We start from the raw sequence: 24,383 nt of genomic DNA on the forward strand, positions 1-24,383 counted from the left end.
AGAAGGACTGAGCATAGGAGGGGTGGATGGCAGATAATGTTCTCTCCAGAAAGTGGAGAGCAGGTATAACCTCCCCTCCAGTGCTTATGGTGCCAAGGAAGAGGAAAGGGTGGGTAGATGTGGTGCTTACTGCAGAATTTGAAGGCTAGACTTCAATTCCCCGGCTGCTCTCAGCGTTGATACAGTGTACCAAAGGCAAGGAAACAGGAAAAAGGAGAATAAAGTGGAGGAAAACCAGATTAATGAGAGCTCAAGGCAGCGGGGAATGACTGTTGTTGTCTTGCAGAGTGCTAATATATTTGGGGGGAGAGGGAAGGGAGGGTAGCCAAATTGCAGACGTGCTGCCCGAATGAGATCAGGACTAATCAGAGTCTTTCTGTTTCCACTCCTGTCCACCAACCTGCCTCCTCAGTCCAGCTGCTCCCAGTCAACAGGTGAGGGAGGCTATGCTGTGCTGAGGAAAGCAATTATAGCTTTGTCGGGGCATTGCAGGCATGCTTCTCTCCAGATTTAGCCTAGAAAATTGTACACATAGGCAATACGTCCACATTCATTTACATGAATGTGGAACAGACGTGCCTGTTATACATTAGTCCATTAGTCTCTCTCTCTTGTACACATACACACACACGTATGAGACATGGGCCCAGGTGCAAAATATGGATGCAAATTTTCAACGCTCCCAAATACGTGGTTTATCTCTGGAACAGAGATAAGGAGCAGAGTTGGGGGCTTCCTCTCTGCCATGCATACACACTGTTTATAACTACACCACAAACCAGAGAGTCAGTGGACCCAATGGGTCATATTTCCAAGGGCAGTATAGTGCCTATTTATATCAGTCCCTTGTCGGGTATTTTTTTAAGCTGTAACAAAAAGTACTTGGACTTTCACTTTGGACGTCTATGTTCAATGCTCTGGGTGAAAGCTCAGTCCTGTGGCTTCTTTATCTAGAGAGCTGAAGGGAAGATCTAGCCCTCAGCCCACACTCTCCTCTGCACTAAGGTACCACACTGCAGATGTTTAATCCATCTCCCAAATCCTGACTTGCTTTCACTGTTTGTGTAAACGAAACAAGGATCGCTTTGGATTTGTCCATATTTGGAAAATTAGGACCTAAAATTCACCCCTGGAGCTGCACCTGTGGAGAACTACAGGTCTCAGCTTTCCTAGCATAGCTGCAATCCTATGTTTATGGGGCCTAATTCATCCCCTGTAGCATACCAGTAGATCCCATTGCTCTTGGATACCAGCTGACTCCCTGATCTAGGATTTGTCTAGGTATATAGGATTCTATATTATATCTTTAATGGGAATAACTTTTGATCCAGTAAAGGGCACTCTCAGATGCAGAGATTCCGCCCCAGTGATGGTTCTCTGCCCAGTGTACACAGGGCCCAGTCTTGCATGCATTCCTCAGGAAATGCTCCCAGGGCAGGCAATGGGAGTGAGCTGTAGAGGCTGAGGTGCACTGCTTTCTGTCTGGCTGCAGGATCATTTCTCTTTTACACACCCAGTCTGCTATTCCTGGATTTAATAAATGCAGAACTATCCATCTCCTCTTCTCCAGGATCCTCACGCCACCAAGCTGCCCTGCTCCCCATTTCAAGTCTGGCAAGAAAAATAATCTCCCTGACTTTTCTCCTTCATGCTTCTCTGTCTCAAATCCTGAAACCCTAATCCTGTTAACGCGCTCTGTTCCAGGCCTCTGTCTCCATGGGGTAACCTAATCCTGCAGTAAATCTAGTCCATGCAGAGAGACACACACACAGCTTGGGGAGGAGCGGCTGCTATCCCCGCCCCCACCCTAGAAAACACAAAACCTCTCCCTGGAATGTCCCAAGAAATTGCATGATGACAAAAACAGCACTAAAAATAAATAAGGCAAGAGACTGTCCCCAACCATAAACTGCTTTTTGGATTTAATGGTGCTTTTCTCGCCTTTGCTTCACTTCTGACTTGGCAGCTGGTAGGATTCCCACACCCGGTGGAACTAATGCAGCTTTTAAAAATCCCCTAGCTGACAAGGGGAAGTTTTAAAGTGAAGAGTGTCATGGGTATGATTTACAAGTGGAGGCAGGAGGTGGAAAAACCCACCCTGGCATCCTCCAGCCCCGGTATCCTTCCCCTTCCCTGTGTTTCTGCAGCAAATTAATTAAGCGAGTCAGCTTTCATTGATTATCAATTTAATTTTACATGTAGACCTGTTGGCTGGACTAAAACAGAAGTAAAAATAAAAGTGTAGGGAGGGGACAGGCAGGTCTTTGGTGCTGCAGTGAAAGTATGTTACCTTGGCCACTGCTTAGAAGATGCTTTTAATTTGTTAATAGTTTTTACATTTGTCTTCCAACTCTGCCATGCTTGTGTGTGTATTTTCATTTATCACAGTCAGATCCTCGGATTGTGTAAATCATTGCAGATCCATATAAGTCAATGGATCTACCTTGATTTACACCAGCTATGGATCTGGTGCATCATGTGTATTGAGTGGCTTGCAATGTACAGAGGTAGGGAGACAATGTGATGTTCTCATTGTGTAACAAAACATCACTGTTTCCTTGGGGCTCTGGGTTTCACAAGTGCTCCTGCTGGTTCTTGCTGTGCTATGAAAGTTAACTCTGGGCATGATTCAAAGCCTACTGAAATCAATGGGAATCTTTCCCTGGATCTCAAGGGGCTTTGGATCAGACTTTTAGTTGAAACAAATTCGATCAACAGTAGATTTCTTTCAACAACAGGTCAGCGTCCAGCATCTCTAAAGAAGAAAGGGGACCAAGGTTTCCAGAAGTGATCAGGGATGGTGGGTGTCTCAGTTTGGGGAGGGAGGCATTCAACCTGAGACAACTTAAGGATCCTGATTTTCTTAAAGTGCTCAGAAAATTTGACCCCTTAAAGGTGTGCCACGCTGGACACCAAACACCCCAAATCAGTCATTGCTTTTCAAAATGTCGGCCATGTGCAGGTCTGAGGCTGATCCTGTCAATGCCAGTGATAGGAAGATTAGAGGTAATGTGCAGCAATGCAACGAGCTTCAAAAGGGATTGAGTGTTTAGGGGACTGGCAAAAAACATCTATTGGAGTAACGCAAAGTAAGTAATCTTGGAGCAAGTAGCCAAAGTTAAGGGATCTGATCAGGGCAAGGATTTGGGACTTATTGTGGAAAAACCATTAAAACTGTCAACCCAGAGCAGAGGTGTAGGAATAAAGGCACAGGAGATGCTAGGGCCAGGTCTACACTACAGAGACTATAGCAGCTTAGTTCTGGTGCGGTCGCTGTGCTGGCATAACCACTTAACACAGACTCAGCCTACACCAACAGAAGGGATTTTTCCATCACTGTAGGGACACCACCTCCCTAAGCAAATGAGAGTGAGGTTAACCAAGCTGCCTCTACACCCAGGGGTAGGTCACCCCCGAGTGTCATAGCTATGTTGACCTCGGTGTAAAGTGTAGACCAGGCCTCGATCCTATAGTGTGTCAGAGGTGGTATTGTTACTGATTAAAGCACTTAAAAGACATACCACAAGTGCTTCCTCCTGTCTGCTCTGTTTAGTATTAATCTCTGCACTGTACCAAAGGGAGGATGCAGCAAAGACAACAAATGCCAGCTGGCCTTAAAAAATTGGGGTCATTTTGGGCCTGCACATCCTTACCAGCCGCTCTTATTGATGGGAGTTGCACATAACTCATAACCAAGGCCCGATCCAGCACAGTTCTGACGTGCGTGCCTAACTGAACATTCTGAAGTGCTTTACTGAATCAGGTTCTGTCTGGGGAAGGAACATGGTCCTAAATTCTGAAGCAAAATATAAGGTCAAAGGACTCATCTCATTAGAAACAGAAGGAGGATTTCAGGCAACCTAAGAAATGTTTTCAGCATTACAAAAGAGATGGATAAAGTTGTAAGGCCCAACACTGGAATTTATGTCACGGGTGTAAATCCAGAGTCACTCGGCTGAAGTCAATGGCACCCTATACTGAAGTCAATTCAGAATTAGGCCCGTGTTTTTCATACTGCAAAAGGAGTTCAAAAATTAGGTAACATAAACGAGGAAACAAGCCAGAATGGGAGTAATCAGCAAAAGGGCCAGAATGGGGGTAATCCTCACATGGAATAAATTATCAGGAAAGGTGCCTGAAACGAGGAGGATATATACATCTACAAGAGAGACGTAGACATGTGTTTGGAGAAGGCAGGGATTGATGCACAGGGTGAAAAAGCAGGAAACTGGGATTATATTAAACCAAATAAAAGGTGGTTACATTAGAGCCGGATAAACATTTCCTGTTCTCCTGTCTTATGTTCTTAGGTGATTTGCTGCACATCAGCTTTTCAGGTGACATAAAGTTGGAGCCTTTGGTCTAGGGTGGAAATATATCCTCTCACCCAGAGTGTGGGCCTTCTCCCTCTCCCTCTCCTTCTCTCACACACTCACTCACAGCAGCCACCATTTGTCTAGCCCTCCTGTTGGAAAAAGGGTGTTTGGTGACTGCTGAGCAAGGCAAGGATGGGAAGTGGGGGTCGGACAGGAATAAAATAGGATATTAAAAACCCATAAACCATGCTGTGTTGCTAAACAGTACCAGCATGATCTATAGTCTCTGGATTAGCATTTCTGTTGAAGTTCAAATCTACTCCAAATCCCAATTATCAACCAGATTTGCAGACAGAGCCTTGCACAGCCCCTCTCTCCTCACCATCCCATAACTAATCCCGTAACATCCGAGGGGCAGGATCTCAGCACTTTGCCTGGAGAGCAGAGTTCCGGTTGTGGCGCTGTGAACACTGACAGAAGCCGTCACGGGTTTGGTGCTGAATTATTCTCTCCCTGCTGTAACAATCTCCATTCCCCAATGTGCTGGATTCCAGGAGAGCTGCATTAATGTGTCCTGTCTGCAGGCTTTAAAAAAATATCTCAGTGGGAGCCTTGCTCCTGTTCAAGGCAACAGGCCAGGTTACAGCCTCACTTGCTTTTCTCCAAATCGCAGGAATCTATGGTTGAATTATTTAACTCTTGCCTCTGACAGAGGTGAGCCAATGCCAGGCATTTTCTTTCTCTACCCTCCTGTTTTACTCTCAGATAAACTTCACGGAAGCTCTTGTGCTTAGCAAAGCATATACAGGGTAGGAGAGAGCATAAAGCATAGCCAACGTTGCAGTGTCTATGCAGTTCCTGGCTTGCAACAGATGATGCGCTAACCCTGAAAGCCTGGCATACTCAAAGAGGAGAGCATCCAGCTTCTCTCTGGAAGTAATGACTTCAGCGCCCCAGGGTGGGCAGTTGTACGGCACAGAGAACCGTTTAACACTCCACTCAAGTTGGATGTTTCCTTTTTCACTTGTTCCCCCCAATGGCACTGAAAACTAAGACAGAACCACGAGTATACCGTATAATGGAAGAGCGAGCGAAAGAGAAAAAACTCCACATGGTAGTTATTGATTATGGCCATCTGGTAAGACAGATGCTTGTTTGTACCATGCTGGATCATGAACTGCCCCTGAAAGCTTTCTTTTATGTGAGAGGCACGGGTGGTCATTGATTATAAAGGGGCAGCCACAAGGTGGTCCTAAATAATGATGCTTCAAACTTGCACACCAATGTTCTCTGTAGATCTCCATACACGTCACAAAGATGGGAAAGGGCTATTATCCCCATTTTATAAATGGGGAAACTCAGGCACAGAAAAGTTAAGGTCAAAATTGGCCTTTTATTTTATATATTCAGATTTTTAGGGCCAAACATCCACTGTTCCAGATGAAGCCAGTGGGAAATGAGGCCCAACTAGGCACCCAAAATCAGAGGCCATTTTTGGCCTAAGCAACTTCCCCATGGTCACACAATGAATCAGTGGCCACGCACCATGTCCACTCCAACTCCCTGTGCACTGCTCCTCAGTGCTTCCTGCTGCTAGGGCACTAGTGCATCTTAGAAAGCCTCTGCCTGTCCTTTTGCTTTGGGTGATTATTTTGCTTAGCCAAGGATATCCTGATATTTTCTCCCCGTTGCAGGTATTTCAAGCTAACACTGATGTCACCGAAGTGGTCCTGAACAAGATCCACACCCCAGTGCTGACTCGGTTTGTCCGGATCCGTCCCCAAGTCTGGCACAATGGGATTGCTCTCAGACTTGAGCTCTATGGCTGCCGCATCACAGGTTAGGAGATTTCCAGTTCTTTCCCTTCTACCTCCCCACTCCTGTTCCCCTTATCTGTGTGAGCCTCTCCTATGTAAAGCGGAGCAAAGGACATTAATTCTGAAGTCCTCCTTAAGATCAGGTCTCACACACACACCCTGCCCCTAATTCTGCCTGCCATAACCTCCTCAGCAGCTGGCAGTGCAGATGGCATGACCCTGCAGAGGGAGGACACACCCAGGCTTTTTGACAGGACATACTTTTTGTAAAGGAAGGTGTGACCGTATGATCTGCAGCCAGGACTCTGCTATGAAAGAGATGTTTTTAACAGACTCAGAAGTGGATGTGGGTGAGAAACCAGCAACTGGAGTTAGGGGATGATTTGCACAGAACGAGGATGTTCTGAATGTTGAGTTGAGAGGTTCCTGCAGCCTTTGAGGGCTGCAATAAAGGGAATTACAGCTGGTGTAAGTGTTTTGACATTTCCGTACCTAGCTGTTAAGCGCAGTGGGACCCCTGTTAGCATAACGCTGACACACTTCAACATGTTATTGTATGGTTTTCTCTCCGTGCAGATTCACCCTGCTCCAACATGCTGGGGATGCTTTCCGGCCTTATCTCAGATTCCCAGATCTCTGCCTCCTCAATCAGAGGGTACGACTGGTCCCCTAGCATGGCCCGGCTGGTCAGCAGCCGCTCTGGATGGTTCCCACGAATCCCCCAAGCCCAGCCAGGGGAAGAGTGGCTGCAGGTGGACCTGGGAGTCCCTAAAAATGTGAAAGGAGTGGTCATCCAAGGGGCCCGAGGAGGAGACAGCATCACCATGGTAGAGGCTCGATCCTTCGTGAAGAAATTTAAAGTGGCCTACAGCATGAATGGAAAGGAATGGGAGTATATACAAGACACCAAAACCATGCAACCCAAGGTAGGGCTGTCAGAATAGGACCTTTGAGGACAATGATATTGGGTTGGATAGCTCCACATCCAGCCTCTGCCCCACTCACTGTCCCCGCTTGCCTGTCTTTCTTCACAGTGGGGTTGGTTAGTCCTCAGAGAGAACACAGTATATAGGGGATGTGGTGGTGTGCGGATTGGGCCATCAGCCCCAGGCTTTCATGACTTTATCCCCATCTTATTGCACACCATACCTGCCCTGCCTGGGGGAGATCTGATTCCCTTCATCTCCTGTACCAGCCACTGAGACTGGAGAGCTCTTACTGGAGCTCCATACAGTGCCTGGTTGAAGCAGGCAGAGTTGCTGGTACATCAGGAGGAACCTTCCCCTCCAGGAGGCTTGACCATTACCCCAGCGATCCTCCCAGCTCCTACAAGTCGGAGGATGAATGAACCAATCGGACAGGGCGTGATGTCCCTGCAGAGAGGCTAAATGTATCTTTTAAAGGAAGATGCCTTCTAGGTGTTACTTACTCCCTGAGACAAGAAGATGATGGAGGACACATGATGTTCTCTACCTTTTCTGTACCACAAACCTCTTTTTTCCTCTGGGGACAATCCTGGAACCTCCCTTTCCCATCTATGTGGAACACCCACTGCCCCCCTATGTAGCACTTACGGGACAGGCAGGATGATTGTGACATCCCCCCCCCCCCCCACACACTGCTCTAAGGAATTAAGTCATTGGATTCTAGTGAACTTCTTCGTACACGTGTGTGTGGATGTTTCTTCTCCTGAAGGCTTGAAAAAGTTGAACTTTTTTCAGCATTGTAACAATCCCAATCCCACAAATGAGTTTTGAGGGACTAGCTACGACAATAAACTTAAATTTGTTCCCAATACACAAGCAACCGAAAGGGGAGATGTCTGCAATGCTTGGCCAGTAACCACTGCTTAGACACTGGGGAAAAATGAGAATTCAAATGATCCCAGACAATAGCCTCTCTATAAAGTCAGGGACAAAATGTAATGTCATGTGTGCTGGAAGCCAGTGGAGTAACACCATCCTTACACCAGTGTGTAGCTTGGATGGGAATCTGGCATGGGCGATATAAAGTTTGGGCTGAGGTATGTTGTATGGTTTCGTTAGAAAAAGTCTCTTGTGCTTATGAGACTGAGTTGGGGACAGCATATGTTCACTCACAGAGCTACAAATTGGAAATAAGAGAATAGTATAGCCAAAACTATCTGTTTCAGGTACTACAAGAGATTGCCAGATCTGCGCTATCTAGGCTTTACCTGAGCTGCCTTCTTATGAAAGTTTGTTTTAGCGTAGCCTCTTGTTTTCCTGCACTTCCTTCCCCATTTTCACTCTTTTGTCCCTTATCTGTTGTACATGCATGGACTGTAGGATAGCCCCAAGTCTGGAAATCCTCCTCATGCTTCTATATCTTACTGCTAAAGATACCTTGTTGTATCTACCATACTTCAAGTTCTTTTGCTTTATGAATGGACAGTGATTTTGGACTGTGGAACACAAGGTTCTATTGAACTAGTAATTGGTTTGTCAGAATGCTTCATGTTCCAGGTTTGTTGGTGGATAATATACATGATGCATAGATTAGCTTCTCTCTCTTTGCAGCTTTTTGAAGGCAACATGCATTATGACATCCCTGAAGTCAGAAGGTTTGACCCTGTTCCTGCACAGTACATCCGGGTTCACCCAGAACGATGGTCTCCAGCAGGGATTGGGATGCGTTTGGAGGTGTTGGGCTGCGATTGGACAGGTATGAACCTTGCTTTCATTTCTACACTTGGTCAGTAAGACTGGGTGATATTTCTTGAAATAGTAAAGTAGGTGGGATATAGTTATTTCTCTCTCCCTACATTCCCACAGGAGGTGGTAGTCTAATTCTGCAACCTCAGCAGAGGTAAACCTGAGCTATGAAGCTACAGTTTAGAGCATGAGCCAAATCCAAACTTTTCCATACTAAAATGTGGTCAGATTTGGTGCTCCGCTTGAGACCGATCTCGCTGCAAAGTTTGGACCCAGATCCAAGCTTTCCCAAAATTCTGCAGGATTCAGATGGGGGGTTTAGGGGCAGGTCCGTCTCTGATTCTCATTTACTATCTAAAGTATTCCATTTCCCATTTTTAATGTTACTAATTATACTACACAGGTGTTTAGAGGCCCTAACCAAGATCAAGGCTTTGTGCTAGTCATTGTACAAATATGTAGAAAGAAACAGTCTCTCTCCTGAAGAGACAAGATAAAGGGTAGGAGGGGGAATCAGAGGCACAGCAAGGTGCAGAAGTGACTATACAAGGTCACAGAGCAGGTCATTGTCAGAGGCAGGAATAGAACCATGGTGACTTGATTCCCAGCCCAGCGTCCTGTATGCTAGATCTCTGCTAAGGAATTTTTTCTCTGCCGTGGAGTACCACAGAAATCCTGATGCTGATATGTCTTGAGACAGTAGTAGAACTTCTAGGACCAGGGAATCAAAATTTTGTCCACCTTTTTTTCATAACTGGAATAGCTGCTCTTGCCTTGAATAGTCCCATGAAAACTGCAGAACAATTTCACTGAGGTCATGGGGAGTTGTGCCCATTTACACCAGAGCTAAATTTGGTCCTCTGAGTCGCAGTGTGAAATGGTCCATCTTGGTCCATATCTGAACATACAAAAAAACAAAACAAAAAAACCAAAACAAACAAAAACGAATTCAGCTTGATGCTGTCCCTTGGCCTAGAGGAATATTCCTGTGTTTTTTGGGTTTTTCTAAATAGTACAATGATCTATTTAAATCTGGATCTGATCTCCAGATGTCAGTGATAAAGAGGTATGGTTTCTATGTAAAACAACATCTGTATAAGGCATTTTCTTGTAAGAATTCCTGCTCCAAGAAGCTTAAATGATGTATAGCCCACTGCTAGCCTTTCACTGGGTTTTTACTACTCCTTTCTTCTATTATGTGTAGAAAATGTGTTACAATCATTTACCAGCAAATTATAAAACAAAAAATAGTAAGGGTGAAATCTTGCCTACATAGAAATTAATGGCAAAAGTTCCCATTGAGTTCAGCGGGGCCAGGATCTCACCCTAAATTATTTAACTTTAAATAAAGACTGAATGTCTTTCTAAAAGATACGTTATAGGACAAACTGAAATTCCAGGCTTGATGCAGACACCTCATGCTGAAGTTTTATAGCCTGTGATATGCAGCGGTCAAACCACATGATCATAATGGTCTCTTCTGGCCTTAAGAGCTATGATATTTTGAAAACATTGATTCATAGCCTGGGGCAGGTTTTCAGCAGAGTGCCCTCCCTTTTGGCAGGTGTAAATTTCACCCTAGTTGAATTTTGGAGGCAGATCTGAGTACTTTTGTTTTTGTCGGTTATGTAGTTAGATATCCACATATTCAGATGTGCTCTGGCGATGCATTTTGTGTGTGCAAATTTTTTAGGTGTAACCCCCAGGTCAGCATGTGTTGTGTGTCCCCCTCTTTGCCTGATCCACAGTAGATGCGAGTCTGTTACAGCATCCAGCTAGAGCCTGGCTCTTTGAGGCAAGCTGTAGAGACTCTTGCTTTTAACTAGGGAGATCCCTGCTCCAATTCCTAGTGTGTCTGCCAAGATAGCAGGCTCAGACGGCCACAATTTACACCCAGAAAAGAGAGAACAGGCCTTAGACTAGCTGAAGATTTCCTCATTCTGGGCCAGATTTTCTCCTCTGCTCCATCACTTGTGTGCTGCTGTGGCCGTGCCAAGGGAACAGGAACTGGTGCTATCCCCCTTGAGACCTCCTCTGGCATGGAGGAGTCACCAAAGGGTGTAGAGTAAGTAGAGCAAGCTCCTATGCCTCCTTCCCTCTGCAGCTTTCTGCTATCCCCAGATGACAGACAGTCCCTTGGGGACCATTGCCAGCTGGTATAGCTTAGAGCAGCCCCCAGGCTACTCTTGTGCTAAGCCAGGCAGAAAATTGACTCCATGATGTCTCTTCCGCCTCCCACCACAGCTCACTCTGTTGCAGCAAAGAATCCAGGCCATACTCTACAGTGCAGCTGTCTCAATCCTTTATGCTTTTTGTGTAAATTCACCTGTATGGCTTTGTCCACAGTGAGCTTTGAATTTGTGCTAGCAACAACCATGTTAAAAAAGTATCGTCCAGCACAGGTTTTCCAAGTAGTGTCCTTGACCATCATTTCCCAACACGACTGTCTAGTCATTTGTAGTTTGCAACTTTTAAAAGGAAAACCTGCTGGCCATAAATGCGCTTAACTTAATTTATTTACAAAAATTCATCCCTGTAACAGTAGCATGGTTTGTAATTCTGGAAGTGTGGGGCAAATCTTGTTACAACTGTGTTAACAAGCGATCTGGGGAGCAGAGAGTACTTGTGGTTTCATGTAAACTACAAAACCCAACTGGTTACAATGTAGCAATCCCTTGGTGTGACTAAAGGCTTGTCTACACAAACAATTACAGTGTGAGAAGCTGGGGTGTGACTCCATCCTGTGCTACCTTGCCTCGGTTTGGCTATCCATGTGCATACCGCTGATCCTTGGAGCTAGTCCTGTTTCAAAGAGGACTAGATCAAAGCGCTCTAACAGCTGTCAGCAGGGTGCACATAGTTAGTCTGCAACAAGATAGCGTGGGCTGGATTCACCCCTCAGCTTGCTGCAATCTACTCGTTTGTGTAGCCGAGCCTTAAGACATGGCTCTGTTCTGTAGGTGAGACCCAAACATATTACCAAATTGTGCTTAAGCCGGGCTGTGAAGCCCAAGGCTGTAGCACTTGCTTGGGAACAAGGTCAGGAGCATGATTAAAACACGATGATTGAAAATGTTTTCAAATAGGGTTACAAGTTGTAGCGTGGACCCTGCCCAACTGCCACTGTTTCTATCAATGGCTAGTGACTTTATCAATTCAAATAGGTAACTAATAGCAACTAGGCTCAAAAACGGGTTGTTGGCAGGTAGCTAGAAAAAAGTTGAAGTGACCGGTCAGCAGCTGGCTCATATCAAAGACCTGCTAACATTTTTCCTCTGAAGACTGAAGACTGATGAACATTAGCTTGTGACTCCTCTTCTCTCCTTTGAAGTTCCACACATCTGGTTTCAATTGCCCAACAACTCTGCAGCATGATCAGCAGGTACCTTTCGCTGCACGGACACTGCTGGGTGGAAGAGAGACCTTCTCTTTCTCACTTTCCATTCACAACCCATGTTGGCCCTGCAATTTTCATGATCTCATCTCACCATCTTGTCATGCTTGCATAGTCATTGATTCTCAGGGTACATTGCTACATGCTGTGCTGGGCAGTGGAACAATACGAATTTACACTAGCCAAGCATCTGGACTACATATGGTACTTTGCCTTTCAAGGTCCTTTCCCATTGTCACATTCCTACTATAAATCTCAAAGCCCAAGAACAGCAACAACAAAAATATATACTGAGTGGAAGTAACTTGCAGCTTTTGACGTGTTGCCTTCAGCTGATGTTTCTTTGTTTTTTTTTTTTAAATGACTGTTTTGGGGCCTTGCTGCTTGCAATTTGCTTCTCGATTACATTTGGAGTTTTATGGGGTAGTAACAAATTTGGACTTTAATATTAGGAGGCTTTGAGGTTGTTCAGTATTTTACTGTGAATAAAGGCAGCTGAAAGGAAAAAAGGTCCCCAAGAGTTTATGTGCAATATGTTCAATCACAGAAGCTGGGAAGCAGTGTATGGAAAATATTCAATGTATTTAGCCATTTCCTTCAGCTTCTGGCTTTATTAAGTAATATCCTGAAGGGTGCCGATAAAGAATCCTAATCACAGGTAATAGAGCAAAGAAACCTTTTTAAAACTGTGAAGAACACTGGACTCTGCTGACTGCTCTGTTCCCCATGTAAATGGAGAGGAAAATGGAACTTAATGTCATGTACCGTTGATCTTAATATCTTCTTGCTTAAATTTCCTTGCCACCTGCTTTTAGCTAGGTTCCCAGAGTCTATATGGAGGAGAAGGAAATGGGACAGAGCCACTTTAAATCGTCAGGAAGGTGGAACATGAAATCAGACACTTTCTGCTTTGAGCCAGAGCGTGCTAGGGATTCTCTGGGTCCATTTGTGGTTACATCATTTGTGGTGTTGAGTGACTTGTTTTTATAAAACTGGCACAGCTGGTGGGAATATGTTTTTATGAAAGAAGAGAATGTGCTGTCTGGGATCTCTGTTATCCAGCATAACAACAAACCTGCTAGCTAGTATATGCATACATAAAAAATAGCCTGTCGGTTTAAAGGAGATCCTTATCCTGCAGGGTCCACAGCTCAGAGAATTCCCTATTTTCACTTTGGGAGGAAAAGAAGCCTCACAAGTGATTCAAGCCATGCTGACATTCATCGCATGCTGGAAATTATTACCACTTTCTTGCCCTCTCATTATAAGATTTAGAAAGAAAGTGTTCTGTTTGGTTTCCTCTGCTGGGCTCTCTGAGAATGAGGCTCATTATCACCTGTTCTCCTTCATTTTCTTTATGCAGATGTAAAGCCCACTTCAGAGACACTGAAGCCCACCTTGAAGAGTGAGGAGACCACCTCTCCATACCCTACTGATGAGGAGACGACAGAATGTGGGGATGGCTGCGGAGAAGGTGATGGTACGTACTAGACCCTTAGCATAGTAAATGATAGGTTAACAGTTAAGTGAACACTCTTGTCTTTCCATTGACTCCTACTCAGTCGGACTGAATCCTGGAAACCTGTAGAATGATAGTACTAGTAAGAATCAGGGTCAAAGTCTGATCTGTTATACCAGGGAAGGATAGTACAGGGAAGGCGAAAGGAAGGACAATACAGTGGTAAGAAAACTATCCTGGGACTTGGGAGACCTGGGTTCAATTCCCTGCTCTGCCACAGATTCCCTGTGGTCTCTCCATGTCTCAGTTTCCCATTTGTAACATGGAGATAGTAGCCCTGCCCTACCTCAAACATGTGTTGAGAGGATAAAAGCATTAAAGGTTGTGGGATGCTCATATGCTATGTTAAAGGGACCACATAAGTACCATAAATATGTAGGGGATTGACGCCTCTGAATTCAGTGGGTTTACTCCATTGTAATTGGAAGCAGAGTTTGACCCTCAGAGTTGAGGGTCTGGATAAGTACCCAACAGCATGGACATTTATTAAGACCTCATGAATCGGTAAACTTTGACTACAAATTGCATTAGAAGAGGCTTCCAGGTGAGATTTCTGTCAGTGTTTTGGCCCATCAGCTTTAAGGCCTAGATGGAAATATAAAAGGGGAACCTAATGAGATCTTGAAAACAAGTTAACTATTTCACACCGTTCATAATGTTTCAGTTCTAGAAATGTGAGTCACAGACACAGTACAAAGGGCCTGATCCTTGGTGCGCCAGTGTTACACCTGTTGAACTCCTTTGATGTCAGCGGAGTAACTTTGGAATTCAGGATGCCATTTTTCATTAAAGCCACAGAAATCAGGAGTGCCGTGCAGTGCAGCGTGAGACGTACTTTCTACCCGGTGATACATTTTAACGTGTAGAGCCAGTATCCAGGATGTTCCCTTCATATTTAGCTGTGATTTTCATTCTTCAACTTCACAAGCAATGAGGCATATTTCTCTAGACCATCAAATTCAGGAGACTTTAACAGAAAGAGTCCTTCTCCCTGGGGAGCTAGATTAGGTTGTAATAAAAAGAGCCATGTCCACACTGCTTTATTCCAAGCTGGGACTGGGTAAGGAAGGGCTCTTTCCACTGTACAGTAGTGTTCACCTGATGGCTATTGCGTGGGTCACGGAGCTCTTGCTGACTGTCATTAACTTTGGAGGCGTGGCGGTGTAAAACTTTCTCTTTGTTCAGGAAAGCTACAAACAAGCCTTTGTTATATTTGGCCCGTCCCCCGGTGCTTCCCAGTCAGGAGCATATCCTCTGACATTCTCAGAGTGCTGCTTTAGAGCCAGACCCTCAGAGTAGGTCCCTTCTCTAGACTTCATGCAGTGACTTCCCTGCTCAGATGGCATTGCAGCCTCCTCTCGCCGAGACTAAGCCTCCTCCGGGACTTTCATTGCCCTGTAGCAGTGTCCATACGGATGTTACTGCACAGCAAGCTGGCATGCTGTAGACTCACACACTGGCTTGCTGCACAGTAACTAACAGTGTAGACATGGCCTGAGCTTCAAGCCTCCTCTGACGCCCGCTCCTGTGGCCTAAGAGCTATCCCTGTCCAAAGTTCTGCTACCAAGGGCTCTGTTCACTTCATATAATGATGCTTTGAGCTGAGAATGAAATCTGTCCAGAGATTTTAAAGCACTATGCAAAGGTAGGCAAGCATTGTCCTCATTTTATAGATGGGAAAACTGAGATACAGAGAGGTTAAGTGACTTGCTCAAGGTCACAGAGTGAGTCAGTGGTGGAGCTGGGAATAGAACCTAGCTCTCTTGACTCTCATCCCTTGGATTATTCCACTAGACCACTGCTGCCCCATAGCTGCATAGGTAACATTTTCATTAGTGGCTGCTGACCCAGGGGTGACCATTCATAATTCCAGACATCCTGTTCTCTTCTGGCACAAATGCTTAGATCTGTCACTCGATAGCTGGGCTTTTGAGGCACTCGAGATTCTTCTTTTTTTGGAACCAGAGTGGAACTACACTGCATCATAAGGGCACTTGGGAAACATTCATCTCTGACATTTAAGAAGGAATTTAATATTTGGCCACTCCAGGGAATGAAGAGAAGGTGCTGATTAGAGCCTGGAAGCATTTGGTGCCTGCATTTATATTTGCTTAGTTTGGTAGATTAGCTGAAGGACTTGATGTGAGCATTTTGATGATGCAGAACTTAAGGCTGATCCTCAGAGCTGACGAAACATGAGATAGGTTGAAAGCATCCGTGAGAGAGATTTCATGCTTTCTTCAGTATTTATGACTTGCCAGCTATTTTAGTTTTTAAATAGCATCCCTCTATTGCAGGTTGTTCTCTAATCAAGTTTTATTTTGTTATGTTCCTTTTATAAGATGCCCAGCTTCCTGTAGGATTCAGTTGCAACTTTGACCTCCCTGAAGACCTATGTGGTTGGTCTAATGACCCTGCAACAGATTATATGTGGTCTTTCCATTCTAGAAGCAACTGGTTCAGCAATTCAGGACCAAGCACTGCGTCCTTACCTGGTAAGCCAATTCATACATTGTAAGGGGAAGTGGGGAAAGGCTATGGCATTTTCTCCATGGAAAACATTATTGTAACGCTGCTTAACAGTGGCAGAGATTCTGCAGAAGTGGATGTTTTCCTTTGTTAATTCTTTGGATATTCTGCTTTGTTGGCTCTTTTCTTATTTATAGGTCCGATAACCATGTCACTGAATTGCACTAACTCTCCACTAGAGATGGGCTTGAATCAAGCAGCCTGGTGCTGAATCTCGCCCCCCCTGCCCGCCCAATATAGGGATGTTTGGATTTGCATCAAAATCCTGATCCAGATTTCCTCGCGTGGGCCCATCAATACTCCCCACAGTGTGCGTCCCCTCTTGCTATGTGCACACACATCGTAATAATTCCATGGCTGGACAGAGCTTGACTTCAGCTATTCTGCACCCTGTGGTTGCATGGGATAGACTTAAATCATTTGTTGGGACAGAACTCACCAGGACCTAAAGACACAAAAAATTCTGCTTAAGTTTTACTCTTTATCTGTTCCAGCATAGGCCTGTGTTGTGGGAACAGAAGATTTGGTGTTCTAACTAGGGCTGAGTGAGCCTTGCAGGGCTTAGCTGAAGAAGGGTTTTGCTAAGATTTGTTTGCAGAGATAGGAAGTGAGACAACCCCTGCAAGTTTTCTTGGAGGCAGAAGTTCCTTATCCCTGTATCTTGGAACCAGCCCTGGGATCTGTGCCATCTTCTTACCTGAGATGACATTGGAGGAGTGTTGTTGGGGCTACAAAGCAAGTTCACCAGCTTCCAAATAACTTCAACCTATGTTCACTTAATTTTGATGAACATGGACTGAGTTTTGCGCAGGAAATTCAAGGGTCCCATTGAGTCAACTTGAGGTACAGATGAAAATTTCACCCAGCATTATCTCTGTTCCAGATGCCACATGGAGGCACAAGGACTTTAATGCCTGTATTTAAAGAGCATGAGGATTTGATGGATCAAGTTGACCTCTCCCATTGGCCCTTACCAATAGATTTGAGTGTTGAAACCAAAGCATTCAACCTGTCAGCCACATAACAGAGGCACTGGCCAGATTGACAGTTCTAACAGTCAACTGGAAGGCAGCATAGGGAGCACCTGGCAGGCAAAGCCAAAGACGAATGCATATATATATATATGAAATACATTGAATGATGAGAGTCCTCTGCATCTCCCTCTTAAACACACACATGCGTACGCACACACTCTTACTTATACACACGCTTTTTCCCAGTGACCAGTGAGGCACCCAGATCTCTTACAACCCCTGTCAGTGCTGTATTAAGCATAGGCTCTCTGGACATCTGACAGATTCTTTGGCTTGACACGGGTCACAGTGTGAAAAATGGAGAAACACGTTTTCATATTTTGAGTGTTTATCTCTTCAGCCTTTGAGTGCTTGAGAAGATTAATATCTGAAGATCACTGGGGCCTCAGGCAACAGGAGAGAATACTTACTGCCAGCCCCAGGCTTAATAACCCTCCCCCTCTCATTCGCTGTAATAATGTTTAATTAATGTAATAAGCCTCCTGCAAGTAGAAAAAAAAATTACTTATTTTTATAACTCAGACTCAATTTTTCATTTCATTTCCTCTCCCACGAGTCTTCCTACAATTAATTGACCTTTTTTTCTTAAAAGACTCGTGTGTGTTTGTTTAGGGACAATCTGGGATGAGTGATGCTCCTACAGAGGATACGGCCTTCCCCGTGTGTCTGCAACATTAGTGGAGTTTTCTTCCTCTGTCCTTCAGTTTCTTACCCTGCCTCTCTTTCTCTCTGCTACTTTTGAATTGCAGGCCCCTTTAGCCCTTAGGTCCTGTTCCCCAGCCCATTGTAGCTGGTGGGAGTCTTTCACTTGATTTAGTGAGCTTTGCAGCTGGCCACCACAGAGCGATTTCTCTAAGTAGTTGTTGTTTGCTTTACAGTGGCAGTTAGAGTATCGCTGTAGCCATGTTGGTCCCAGGATATTAGAGAGACAAGGTGGATGCTGTCTCTTTAGTAGTGCCTAGAGTCCCCCATGGAGTTTGGAGCCCCATTGTACTAGATCCTGTACAGACACACAGGATGAGAGTCAGTGTCCTGAAGAGCTTACAGTCTGAACAGACAGGACAGACAGAGAGGAAATAGAGGCATCGAGGGAGGAAGTGATTTGCCCAAGATCACACAGAAGATCAGTGGCAGAACTGCCAATAAAGCCTAGGTCTCTTTTTGAGCCTGGAATGCTTCATGACAACAAAGGCTACTGAAAGGCGAGCTGGCTCCCCAAAGTGGTGCTGGCCCCTTCTCCTCCCTCTGCCCACACTCTCACCTGAAGTGCTGAGTCCGTGAGAAGAGCTAGTGGCTTTAGAATCACAGCTGGCCCTGCCACGTTGATCAGTTACACCCTGTTGTTTTGAGAAGAATGTCAGACAAGATCATATATGAGCCACCTGGCTGTGAGCATGTCTGGCTTTTCACTGCATTGAAGAAATATAAAGGGATTTATACAAAAAAGGCCATTGGGTCTAACTTTGTTCCCGCTTTAAAAAATTAGGAAGGAAAACACAACACTAATGGAAACAACTATTTGCTTTTTCCAGCTTTAAAAAGAGACCTGTAATGTTAAAAAGAGCCTCTTGTAGCCTGCTGACTGGGAGCAGAATAGCTATATTGTTAGTTCACACTCCTTCATTCCTCTGATGGTTTTTAGTCACCCCCTCCGGAATTTTGCTTCTACTTATAAAACTCATCGTCAGACACCAGGCAAGAAAGGATAAAAAGTCCTTTCTGTTCAGGGTGGTCTTTCCTTCTGAACTCCTGCTCCTACAAAGGGTGAGCAGTTGGGTGAAGGAGAGCAGCTGTGCTTAGTTTAGGAGCAGGGCACATGCTAATGGGGGGTTCAAAGTTGTTGGAGATCCTTAAATTTTTAAGGTGCTAACCTAGAACTCTTGACTCTCCCATGAGAGAAAGAAATGCACTGTGCCTTTAAGAGGTATGTGGAATGTGTTTCTGTTTCTTCATCAGATGGCAAAACAAAAAAATTAAATTAAAAGGAGGGGCCCTGGCTGAGTGAGCATGGGAAGGAGGAAGTGACCGTGCCAAAACATCATCTGAAAGGCATTTGATTAGAAAAGTCTGTCGAAAGACTCAGGGCTCAGATTCCTTAGATATCTTCCCATTGCATTTTGTGCGTGTGCTCACAATTATTTCTCTTCTTTGGCATGGGTAATGGCTCCTTGAGACTGCCAAGACACCCTCTACTTTCATTCCACTAGTTTTATTTCCAAGATACTCTCGCAGGCACCTTGGTGTTTCTTTTATCAGCACCATGTTCCTTGTGCTTTTAGCGACATGGATGGTCTCCATGTCATCCCTTAAAACCTCACATGAAAAATTCAGCTACCCCTACTGGCGAAAGTGGAGCCAAGCTACTCAATTCAGCAGAAGCCCGTTCTTACTCCAGCTGCTATTTGCCTTTTTGTGGGGCAAAGGAACCCAGTTTCTTCCACTGTTGTGCCCCGAAAAGGGATTGCAGTTTTTTCTCTATGGATTTTCACATGCTTCCCAGATTTCCCGTTAGCTGCCTTGATGGAATTTACCACAATTTGCAACATGATCAGGTTTCAGTGAGGTTCTGATCCTGCTCCCCTGGAAGTCAATGGCAAAACTTCCATTGGTGTCAGTGGGGCAAGATCCAGGCCTTGAGGGACCTGAAGATAAACCCACTTATTTCAGTTGTTAAGCTGGGTGTCTTGAGACGGGTAGGTGCTGACGACCCCTGCTAAAGTCATCATCTTCACTGACTGCCAGGAATCTGAAAAGATACTGAGCATCATATTTCCAGCTCGTATAAATCGGTCTTATTCCATTGCCATCAGCGGAATACACCAGCTGAGAATCTGGACCATGGATGTTTGGACATTTTTATGGTTGTTAAGGAAATGATTAGAAGATGTTACAAGATCACTGTCAGTTTAGAAATCCTAGGGCTTCATCATCCCTCCCTTATATGTTCACTCCTATCTATCCAAGTGAGCAAAGACTGTTCAGACCTACGTATGGGAAATAAGCACCTGTATGAATCCACCATTGCTAACCACACCTACCTCTACAAAACTAATGGGTAGGATTTTTACAATGTATCTTTTCCCCTATTGTTGTACTTTCTCTGAGATTGAGCCATGAAAATCAATGGAGAGAATTTCACTGTGGTTTTTGATCTGTGGCCTGCTTAACTTTAGGGGGCAGAAGTGCTGCCATATTTTGGTTGCAGACCCAGCAGGGGAAGGTTTATTTATTTAAAAATGTTTCCAATGGGGAAACATTTGCATTGCTCTGAGGTTTTGCAAGAGCTAATTTTGTAAAAAAAAATCCCACAAATATTGGGCCATAGTTAAGCTGCCGGTAATCCTTTTACCCTCCTTGTGTTATTCCCCTGGAGTTTTTAAGGGCTAAATTTTTATTGCAGTCCATAAGAATTTAGGCACTCTGACCTCAGTCCTGCTCCACTGAATCAATAAAAGCTTTGCTGTTAATTTCCATGGATTAGGATTGGGCCAGTCCTGCACATAGGGACAGACTGTAATACCCTTACTTGTGCTGAATAAAGCCTGATGCCTTGACGGGTCCCAGTGAGGTTTGGGGGAGTATTTGCAGTGTTATGTCCTGCTCAGTGTTAGTAAGGGTGACACAGTTTGACCCTTTGAGGCCAAGCCCAATCACTTTGAAGTCAGTGGGAGTTTTGCCATTGATTGAGTTGGAGCCGAGTTAGTCATCGAGTCCTAACTTGCGTGAATAGACCCTGATCCTTACAAGCTTTGTCGACACCCCAACTAAGGGGGAGGCGAGTAACTGCACTGCCCCAAGAACAGACCCCGAACCACATAGTGAATTACAGTGTGGTTGCTGATTCTTCCCTTGCTCCCAGCCCTATGCCTGGTGCTGATCCCTTCACCTGGTACACCAGCTAAGCTGTTCAAGCCACTCCCCATGCCCATGCACAAGAGGGAGAGCAGCAGCCCTGCAATGGGTGTTCTTCGGCCCCTCCCTTCCCCCTGCGATGCAGGTAGCCTGAGCTGGTGAGAAAGGGAGTTCTTATGTCCCTTACCTTCCTGCACTGCAGCACAGCTAGGGTCACAATCTGTCCCTGAAGGACTGGCAAAACTCCCATTAACTTCAGTTAAAGCTGTACTTGGCCCTAGCCTTGTACACAGACGCCAGTCTTCCTTTCGTGGCTTATACATGAATGTTTGCATTCCTTTGCTGGTGTTTGGCATCATGTACAAACGCCCACATATTGCCTGTAAAACTGGGCGGGAGTATTCTTTGGAAAGCAAAGCGGATTTTTTAAAATGTTAGGTAGTGGACTGGCTCGTCCCATGGATTCATGAAAATGGCTCACTTGCTGGTGACTCCCTGGGGCAGGTTTTGAAAAGTGTGTGCACCCAACATGTGTAAACAAAAACTGATGCCCAGATTGTGCATGTAATGCCTTTATTTGTGGGCCTTTCGTTGTGCATGCATAAAAGTTTGGAGGCACACAGATCAGTGTGTGGGAGCCTGGGTACACACACATCCATTTCATACAAAAGTGTGCTATTTCCATTGGTTTGTAAGTGGTCCTCATGCAAATATTGAGCAGAACATTTATCATAAACATCTGGCTCTAATTACTACTTGAGCATCTGAAGCACTGAGCATCCACAACCAGAATTCGTATGGCCCTCATCACCATTTTGGAGAACCCCACAGTCAGTATGAATTTTTAGCTTACCAACACCCCTGCGAGGTAAGGGAGTATTTCACAGTCGGAGAGCTAAGTACAGGGTCACACAGCAGGTCAGTAGCATAGCTGGGAATTAAACCTCAGATCAGTGCCCTCTCCACTGGACCATTTACCGCAAGCTTGGAAGAGCAGGAGCTAGATAGATATAGATGCGTAGATACAGATGGAAGTGATAGTTGTGAATATGACGTAGTGATGGAAATCACAGACAGCAAAGCTGTGCAGGTAGCAGCAGGACATGATGACCTGAAGGAGCGGGAGAATGTATTCACTTTAGTCAATATGAGGCAGGTGTTGGTGTGGTGTGGTGCTTTCACTGAAAGTCCCAGAGGAATTAGCTTTGCAATAATGTCAGTGCAGTGACTTGTGAAAGAGGTCTAGGTGAATGCAAAGATCCTGCATAAGAGTAGCAACTGTAAGTCAACAATGTCCAGTGAAGAGGAAACTCTATGGTCTTTGATGGAGAATTGTGGTAATTGATTGTCTATATCCAACCCAACGTGTTCTGTTGGAACACCTCCAGATGTGCTGCTGTGACCCATCATTATATCTGTTTTTCTTGGGAGCCAATTGTTGTGTATTCAGGAACCAAGTACAGATAAATTGACCTTGTGAGATAAGCTGCTGTACCAACTCATGATTTAAACATGACCTGAACTGTGAGACTTCATCTCTTGCTGCACCTAATACTCTCTCAGATGACTGGCTAGTAGGAGGAAAAGGTGCTAACCAAAAGAAGTGCGTGTTGGGCAGATGGTTTGTTTGGATTTCCAGATGGTTTGTTTGGAGGATCAGTCTTGTGATTGATCTGGGGCTCACTAAGGTACACATATAATTGATTATGCTGTTGTCTGATCGGTGATGGTTGCATGTTCATGCTGCTCTTGCTCTACTAAATCCAGATGCATCCATAAATCTCCGTGGAAAGTGACAGAAGCACCATTTGCAGAAACAGCAGTAGGCTAAGATGCTTGAACGTATTTGTCCTGTGAGCTGGCCTTTTGAACTTCCGATGCCAGTTCTGTGGGAGCCTTATCGACTGTGTCATTAGCAACAGATGCTTTGAAGCAAAGATCCAGGGAAGTGGCTGAAATGCATTTTTTGATCCTGAAAGGATTGATCAAATCTTCTGTATAGTCTTTCTTCAAATGTTTTAGCAACACAAGAGATTTTCTTTCAGGTGTCTTCTCTGCGCTGCAAGCCTTCCATTAACTGTGTCAAAAATATCAACGACTGAAACAGCAAGGCTCAGACATGCTGAGTCAGCAATTAGCTTGGCGGTGGCCTTGTTTAGTTGGTCTCAGCATGTTCACAAGGCTTTTCATTAAGGTCCCTCCAGCCATTAGAATGACCCACTAGCTTCATGTTCAAATGGCATAGCAAGTAATGTCTGCCTTTGCTCAACTAGTCTCTCTAAACTGCCTTATAGAGCACAAAAACACATCCCAACAAAACCCTCTGTTAGCTGCAGGGAAGCAGTTGGTGGAATTGCCCAAAGAATAAGCACACCTGTGGCTCATACTCCTTGGTATTGTTCAAATAGGTCAAGACAGCATTTTATCACTCTAAAAACAGACCAGCTGAAAGTCCTTATAAACACAGGGAACGAAGAGTTTCAGCAGGTTACTACGTCTCTGAAAGAGGTTGTGTTGAAGCAATATTGGATTGTTTTTGGCAGCATTTTAGAAGATTCTTTGGTCACACAAACTAATGGAAATGGGAAGAGTTAACCGGTCAAATCAGCCCTGCTATATAAGTAGACACAACTCTACTGAAGTCAACATATTCTCTCACCAGGCTGTTTAGCCCAGGCTGTTTTCCTGGCCCAGCGGTGGCATGATGCACAGCCAGATCAATGTGTGCATGTGTACAAAGCAAGGTGCAACTATGTAATTTGTGCAACCTCCTGATTTTTCAGAGCCTTTGACCATCTTCAAGACCTTCAGTTGGAGCTAGGGTTGCTCAGCACCTCACTCGATGAGGCCACTTTTATTTAGATGTCTAAATGAGGGTTGACTCTAAGTTTGGTATGCAGAGGCCACATTTAGGATTGAGGCCCCATTGTGCTATGTACAATGCTGTACAAACACATTGGAAGACGTCCCTACCCCGAACAGCTTACAGTTCAAGGCACCAGTTCTGCAATTGGATCCACTGAGACAGCTCCCTGGTACCAGACAGAGCCCCGTTGACTTGACTGGGTCTCTCCAGGGACACAAGGATCTCATGGCAGGACAAAGTCTAAGAAGACAAGCAACACATGGAGGATGAGGATACAGTCAAATATACTCCATTTTCAGAAAGTGCTAAAAACTCAGAAATCCAAGTGGATTTTTTTTATTTTTTTATTTTTTATTATTTTTTATTTTTTATTATTTATTTATT

General features: G+C 44.8%; 1 protein-coding gene across 5 annotated transcripts in view; it reads left to right on the forward strand.

The window, feature by feature from the left end:
- NRP2 (neuropilin 2) overlaps nucleotides 1-24,383 on the forward strand; it is a 123,498-nt gene that overhangs the window by 57,012 nt on the left and 42,103 nt on the right. For all 5 annotated transcript variants that reach the window (XM_038422251.2, XM_038422250.2, XM_038422252.2 and 2 more), the window contains exons 8-12: nucleotides 6,011-6,155; nucleotides 6,710-7,059; nucleotides 8,671-8,815; nucleotides 13,563-13,679; nucleotides 16,061-16,213. In XM_038422251.2, the coding sequence (XP_038278179.1) occupies nucleotides 6,011-6,155; nucleotides 6,710-7,059; nucleotides 8,671-8,815; nucleotides 13,563-13,679; nucleotides 16,061-16,213 (910 nt within the window). The remainder of the gene's footprint in view (nucleotides 1-6,010; nucleotides 6,156-6,709; nucleotides 7,060-8,670; nucleotides 8,816-13,562; nucleotides 13,680-16,060; nucleotides 16,214-24,383) is intronic.

The sequence above is a fragment of the Dermochelys coriacea genome, chromosome 11, assembly GCF_009764565.3.
Source record: "Dermochelys coriacea isolate rDerCor1 chromosome 11, rDerCor1.pri.v4, whole genome shotgun sequence".
NCBI lineage: Eukaryota > Metazoa > Chordata > Testudines > Dermochelyidae > Dermochelys > Dermochelys coriacea.